Source organism: Melanaphis sacchari, unplaced genomic scaffold, assembly GCF_002803265.2.
Source record: "Melanaphis sacchari strain LSU unplaced genomic scaffold, SCAv2.0 Contig34_pilon_pilon, whole genome shotgun sequence".
NCBI classification, from domain to species: Eukaryota; Metazoa; Arthropoda; class Insecta; order Hemiptera; family Aphididae; genus Melanaphis; species Melanaphis sacchari.
Window position 1 is genome coordinate 691,915 of NW_020271213.1, and position 8,049 is coordinate 699,963.

An 8,049-nucleotide genomic window follows, 5' to 3' on the forward strand; every position below is an offset into this window, starting at 1 on the left:
AATAAACTTAAAAAAAAAATCAATGTTGAATTACTAAAATAAATAACAATTACACTCATAAAACTATTGTTGAATGTTAAATGAATTTAGGTATAAGAAATAATTTAATAATATATAGGTAGGTAGTACAAAATATTTCAAATTTTAATCAATATTGAGTATGTTTTTAAATTGTAAGCAGCGTTAAGTCAAGAAAGTTACTAGGTAAAGTACACACATTAAGTGTGGGATTGTTATTGTATAGGCTACTTGTAAAATGAAGTCACCCAGTGGTTCAATGTGGTGGGCCCAGCTAAGTCTAAAAAAATTCGCAAGTAACACGACTTTTTATTCGATAGGAATTATGGAGCTGTTTAGAAATAGTTAAAGAGAATCTTCTTTACGGATAGTAAATATAACTTGCTATGATTTGAAAGTGTTAATTTTGACTGTTCACTTAATGTAAGAGGATAGTAGGTTACAATGACTTTGAAAGTTATCGGAAATTATATCTATGTCCCTGTGTGTGGTGAAAATAGCTTTGTTATCAGTGTATTTTGCTATAGATATGTTTAAAAATGATGTTGATTGGTCAGCTGAGAAAATGTTAAATAGAACTAGAGATAGTACTTTTCCTTGTCAAACTTAAGCGTGAATCAGATAGTATTAAGGTTTTAGCATCCATTTGTGTGGTTTGTGAATAATTGTAGAGATAGTGTTTATGTTTTTTAACTTAAATAGAAAGCCATTATGCCAGACACGGTTAAAATCTTTAGAAACATTTAAGAAAACTGTTTGGTTATGCGTATTAGCTAGTTTAATTGAAATACTTAATGAATAGCTAATTAACTTAATTCTAGTTAGGCATCAGGTAGTGTCAGTATTCCGTTAATTGTAGGCATTATGCGTTTTATGAGAAATTTCTTATAGAGTAAAAAAAAATGGTTGCAAGTTAATATGGCAATATTAGGAGGAATTTTCTACCGTAGGTTTATCAGGTTCAGCGAATAAAATAACTGGAAATTTTCATTTTAAGGGGAAATATTTTATTTGTATAAACATAATTTGTAACGAGTTAATTCAGAATATGTTCAAGTGTGTAGATAAGTTTAAACAGGAGTAAATAAAAATAACATGAATATTAGTCATAATTTTAGTGATAAGGACATTTAAGTTGTACGTGTGTAATTTTATAATATTTTGAGATTATTTTAATACATTATTATCGTGAAAATGGCCTTATTTTAAAATCACGGAATAAAATAGAAAAAACTCGAATCGATATGGTGGCCAAGTTACTCAGACACTGACCGCTAATACCTTGTTACTTTATACACGATGCATCTTCTAAATACTTCGTGAATGTAGGTATGCATATGTTAATTGTAAGATTACACATTTTAAATAATTAATTCATTGGTAAATTCAACTTAGACTTAAGAATACATTTTAAAATATTTTGCTCGTATAGGCGGTATGTTTGTAAATTTTCCAAAACAAACCTTCAGCAAAATCAAAGTCTATTACCTACTTCAAAATAACCTAACCGCTAACAAAATACCTACAAAAAAAAAAAAAATGGCTAATATAAAATTTTCATTTTTAGGACAAGTTTTAAAATTGGATTTGGCGAGAAATTATGGTGACATGCAAATTTTTTAAATGAACTCGTAAATTATCGTTTAATATACGTTTAGAATCTTAGAATGACGGGTAAATTAACGAAATTGACTCATCCATAAATATTTATTCGGTGAGTTGTAATCACAAATTTTAAAAATGAATTCATAATTGATTGTAAATAACGCACTATCTTATGTTACTAATTCATTATTTCAAATTTATTTGTCACAATGGGTAAGCCAACTTTGGTCAAAATGTGGGTTTTGCTGGTAAACTCACAAATTACGAGCGATTACTCACAAGATATTAGTGAAGATTTGATGTAAATACGTTAAAATGTAGTTATATTTTAAACATTTTTTTTTTTTTTATCAATACTGAATACAGTTTTAATATTAGCTCATAGTAAATAATATGTTTCTTAAAAGTTTATTTAAGTTTGGTATTTATGAAATTATAATTATTATGACGATGTTTAATTTTTTTGATAATATTTATTGAAGCTTTTGAACATAAAAAGTCGTTACCAATTTTTAAAAATTAGGTGGCCGATAAAATTGGTGTACTTTCAGGCACTGATATTTCATTCGCATTTTCTTGACTGTTCAATAAATTTTTACTTTCTAAAAAAAGTTTAGCTCCATCAATAGCATCTTGGGTGAACATATCTTTGTTTTCATTCATATAATTGTAAGACCACACGTCCAATTCGGTGATAATAAATACTAAACCTTTTGCATACAATTCAGCACCTAAAACAAAAGAAGTAATTATAATTTATTATAAAATACTCAACATTAAGAATTTGATTTAATTTTCAAGTATTCAACACAAATTTTTCGTGTAAATTTAATTATTATTTAAAATATGTGTAAAATGGAAAGTGTTTACAAATTATTGTATATACAATAAATATATTATCACCGATGGCAAAATCTTTAGGCCCATAGAATTCATTTGAATCTATACTGGTGCCAGGTTTCCGTAACCGTGTAGCTGCCATGAATCGTCCTTTAGTAAATCCACTATTCTTACTAGCTAATTCAACTATACTCATTTGATCATTGCCAATACAATATTCCATTATAAAATTACGAAGATTGTCTATTTCATACACAGGAACCATCTTCAATTTATACCTAAGTTTTTTAGTCGCATTAAGCACAAACGTGACAAAATCCAAAGTTTTTGGTGGTTTAGGTATAAGTGATAAACAATTCTGGCGTGTATCGTCTGGATCACCAATACCAGTATGAGGTGGTATCGCCTAATAAATTATAATCGTTATATAAAAAAAAAAAAAATTATTAAAATTATTTCGCAACTATTTGTTAATAAAAGAATTAAATAGATACCAGTTGAGTCATATTTAATTTATTGTTTTTTAATTTTATTGTTTGGATGGGTTCAGGTTGAACAATTTTCAACATGTCTCTGAAGTAATCTCTAGTAAACGGATCGCAGTCGTACAGCTTAAATCTGGGAATAGAATAATATTTTACATTTTCAAGATATTTGATTAAATAGTTTGGCCTATACACCTGCGACCCATCACACTTATTGTATTTCCAATTATGAAATCTCTTGGTCGATAATATTCTTGATATTCATCATTTCCTGCTTCTAAATATATAGATGGGAAGTTTGCTGGAAATTGAACAAAATTAAAAAAATAGAGTTATTAGCATAAAATATCGATCTAATCCAATATCTCAAATACCTTTTGCATTTTATTTAAACATTAATCATGATATTCGAAATATAATAAAATATATAAATATTAGGTAGTAATGATAAATTGCACTATAGTACTCGTATATATAGGGTCCGGGACAATGGGAAATATTTAACTTACGTGGTAAAGTTGACCAATGTTTGGGTAATTTCATTTTGCTTAAAAACACAGGTGATAGATTCTGCCCACAATTATTACCCATGGTTTTTGATTCGTTGATTTCTAACCGATCGTCAGTTAGGTAATAAACGATTATGAAGTGCTTACACTCTGTAGGATCCGAAATGTCACTATTCCAGGTCGCGTAAAATCTGTTAACGGTTTTAAAAAGATGAATTATTATAGTATAATTATATGATATTTAAATAGATCCAGTAAATGCTGAAAAATATTGTTGGAAACGGGTAACGCTCCTTAACACGTAAAATGCATGTCGATAAGTAGTGGCGAGAGAGAACGAAATATACATTGTAATTTGTAGTGATTGTACTTATAAATTATAATTTTGCATCCCCTCAAGTCTTAATTCCAGAAATTCAAAGGATTGAAATATACATAAATAGAAATAATAAAATGCAAATATTTTTTTTTTTATTATTATTAATGATAGCAATTTAGAATAGGTATATAAACATATTATACCATCGAAAATATTAAATTATATATTTATATTTTATAAACCACTTATAATAAGTTTTGCATAATCTTTGATGTATTTTTGTACTATGATTTTTGAACAAGACACGGTAATATCAATTTGAAAAAAGGTATTATATTAAAGTTGAGATATCTAAGTTATTCGTAAGTTGTAATATTTAAATTTTATATTTAATTATTATTACATAAATTTAAGTAAGTATGAACTATTAATGAAAATTTTAAATTTTAAGAACAATACAATTAATAATATTTTATTTCTTTTTTTTTTATAAATTAAATATAATTATTTTCAAGATATAAATATGTATTGATTAAGATTTGAGAAGAATACTTTTGGTAAAAATTATAATTACATAGGTATTTTTTATGAAAGCCAAAAGATATGACCATTAGAGGTAGGTTGATTTTAGGTACAGATATTTTTAACTATTTAAGTTAATACAAAAAATTTAATATAAAAGTTACTATTTTTTTTATTTTTAAAAGTAACTAATTACTACAGATTTGTTACTCTAAAAAAAATATATAAAATTTAGAATTATATATAATTTTAAATCTTAACAAATAGCATAATAATATGATAAAGCCAACTTATTACAAAATAAAATCTGTTTTAAATCTATAAAGTTTATTCTTGGAAAAAAAATTAACTCGTTATGCAAGTTTTTTTAAAAATAACTCGTTTTTAATGTTTATTCATTAACCAGCCTCATCCAGCTTTGTACGAGGATCAATTAGATTATTCTATACTTGTTATCAAGCCAGTTTAAATATCCTTTACTAGTATATTATTATTTATTATCTTTTTACTTATTGACAATAAGTTATTGTATAAATAGCACAGACTAAATACTCCATTTCTTTGAAAGTATATAGTTATTTAAAAACAGAAAAGAGGAATCTATGATTGAAATGCGATACGTATAAAAACATTATGGTTTGGGATGCCTATAATTTTTTTAGTATCTATTGTCCTCCTTACGGTTTGTACTGTTGTGTGTCGATAATAATATGTTATATTGCAATCATATCGTTACATCGTGTCCATAATTCCAAATTAGAACTAGACATACCTCAGGACTTTTCCGTCATATTCCAAAAACTGCCTGAGCTTGTCTTCTGCAAACTTACCGTCGGACGCCAACGATGGCAATTTTGGTTGTTCATTTACCCACTGCAGTTTCTGCTGTCTGATTGCGGTGTAAGGGTCGTCGATCACCCGTTGGTTGTCGACCACCTCCATGCCCATACTCGTCAAATATTTTCTGGTGAACATGTCACAGCCGCACAACCTGTACGCGGTTCCGTAAAAATTTACTTCCCCGCCTATGATAAAATCAGACCAATGCCAAGGTCTACCTTCGCGATTTGGATTCGGTATCTGACCGCGTTTAAGTAGACATCCTTGGACATAACCAGCGTTCTGCAAATTAAAAAATAAATACTTTTTTATAGTACTTAATATCAAATATCAATAAAATATTTTATTGTTGCGTTTAATATCATTAAACAAAAATTATAATTATCGCTTTCTTTAGCATTATTATTACCTACCTACCGAAAACATGCATTATTTTTGAAAATAATATCTTATTACTTGCATCTTAAATGATAATAATCTACCTATATTTAGGTCTAGGTACTAGGAAAACATAATATCTATACAAATATCATTTGGTTTTAACAGTTATTAAAAGTGTATGTTCTAGTATCTTCTATGTATCATTTTATTTTGTAAAATTATTCTTAAAAGAGATCACATATTTTAAAGTAATTTTAAATAGTAATTACTAATGTTGGGTAAATGTATATAAAAATATAATGTATAACCTTTTCATTTTTTTTAAACTAGAATACATAATCAATCGCAATACAGAATTTAGATTTTTTTTATCAATAAATATTGACCAATCAACCATATACGAGCAGTAGATACTTGATTTAAAATTGACTATAGCCAATTAGAAGTTTTTTTTTTATAATTTTCACATCATATTCATTTTTTTAAACAGAATATTAATAAATAAATTCTAAGGTTTCACGAAATTGTAAAAACGATATTTTAGTATATATCGTATGTGTCCACTATTAAAATATAAAAGTTAATTTAAATGAAATATTTTTATCATTTCATATTATTGTGCTTAACTTGTTAATATAATGTTAAATTACAAATTTCCTATTAATAGATATAAAAAATAATTTATGTATTAAAAAATGAAGATTATATTATACGATGCTTTTATTTTTAAGATATAATTCAAAAGTTTTAATAATTTTTTTTTGAAGTATTATTACATTTTAAATCAAATGTACCAAATATGTTGAGATTTGGATGATATTTTAAAAGCAACTTTTATAATCAAATTGTGGTGCCTATTTCACAAAAAATAAATTACGTTTAAGTGACGTATAATATTGCGTATCTAAATAATAAAGTATGTTTATACAGTTCACTGGATATACAATACGTTAATTATATAATTTTGTTACCCATTTGATACTTAAAAAATAGAATGAGAAGTGAAAATATCAAAAGAATAGTAAAGATAAAAATTAACCTTGACAAAAGGCTCCACGACGGTAATAGTGTCATCAACCAAGAAGTATGTAATTTTAACTTTGCGCACACGAAATGTCTCTATTGGTGAATTATTTATGGTATGTTGGGTGTATCCAATAAAAGAGAGACATTTTCTATCAAACTTTACGAAATTTGGTGGATCAATTGGTCTTGGATCGTCTTTAGCTTTTCCATATGTCAATGTTGGATCGTAACTGTAAAGTGTAAATTCAACGTACAAATTTACACAAAATTGGTGGTGATATTATAAACTGTTTAGCCTTTGAATCAAATAAAACATCAATAGATAGTATACCTACAGTTTTAAAACCGTACCATCCAAATCAAAATTTATATTCAATTTAACGAATTATGAAAATTATATATTTACAAAACTATTGTTAGAATGAATATTTGATACAATACTTTATTCATATTATTTTTCATTGTATTATCGACATAATATTAATACATTTTTTTTTTTTTAATTCAGTTTAATTTGATATTAAATTCGAATAGTTTGGTTTTTATTTAAGGTTCAGGATAAATAGGGAAATTGTAATTTTGATTTGGTTCGAGTCGTTTAGGAATCATTTATTCCTTATTAGGTTATTTCAATTTTTCATAAAATACTATAATAATTCTATTAGTGTTTTAGTTTGTACGATCTCATTTGGAATTTATTATTTATTGATTGTAATTGAACAATTTAATATGCGTAAAAATATGATTTTACAAATCAAAGTAAAGTGTTATTATGCTATGCGACGATTTTTATTGTGATATATCAATATGTATATTAATTGTATTATACATGCTAAATGAGAATGAACAAGAATTTTAACAGGTACTATAGAGGTAGGTTATATTAAATACCTATAGCCTACCATTGCTGCTTCATTTAATTATTCATTCGTATTGTTTCAATTTTTTTTTTCGTGTTTTTGGTACGTTTTTAGACATTACGTTTCATTTAATATGATTACCGAGTTTGACTTGTATCTATTAAAATTAAAAATTATTGACAAGTAGTAACCTGCTAGGAAGATGTAAGCTATACAAATTACAAGCATACTGATACCTACTGTTAATTGCTATGTTCATATACTTATATGCCTTAACATTGCATGTAATTAATAATTATTAAACGTACGATTTTAGGCAGTATATTTAAGTACCGATTATACATACCCAGCGATGTCGAATTTTTCACCATACAAGATGGTGTCAACGTCTAGTATACTCTTTCCTATACCCGTCGACTTGACTTTGGGAAGGGCATATCCGTTTTTCCAATGGAACTGAGCACTCAAATTGAAATATTGTTTCTGCGTCAAATATAATCAAGTATAAATTCATGTGTATGACAATTTCCTATCAAATATTACTAGTTTGTCACGCACAGATCAACTTAACATTACAATACGATAAAGTTACTTACTGTTATGTCGTTAAAACGAAATCCCGGAATAAAAGGCAAACGGTCCAT

At 26.5% G+C, this 8,049-nt stretch overlaps 1 protein-coding gene across 1 annotated transcript; it reads right to left on the reverse strand.

Annotated features, from left to right (window-relative positions):
* Window positions 1-2,142: 2,142 nt before the first annotated feature.
* On the reverse strand, window positions 2,143-8,049 carry LOC112596764 (EF-hand domain-containing protein 1-like). Its single transcript, XM_025342546.1, has 9 exons — window positions 8,002-8,049; window positions 7,752-7,888; window positions 6,559-6,775; window positions 5,071-5,420; window positions 3,458-3,648; window positions 3,144-3,249; window positions 2,958-3,081; window positions 2,527-2,869; window positions 2,143-2,354 (listed from the first exon to the last, which is right to left on the reverse strand). The coding sequence occupies exons 1-9, from the start codon at window positions 8,047-8,049 to the stop codon at window positions 2,143-2,145; spliced, it is 1,728 nt and encodes a 575-aa protein (XP_025198331.1).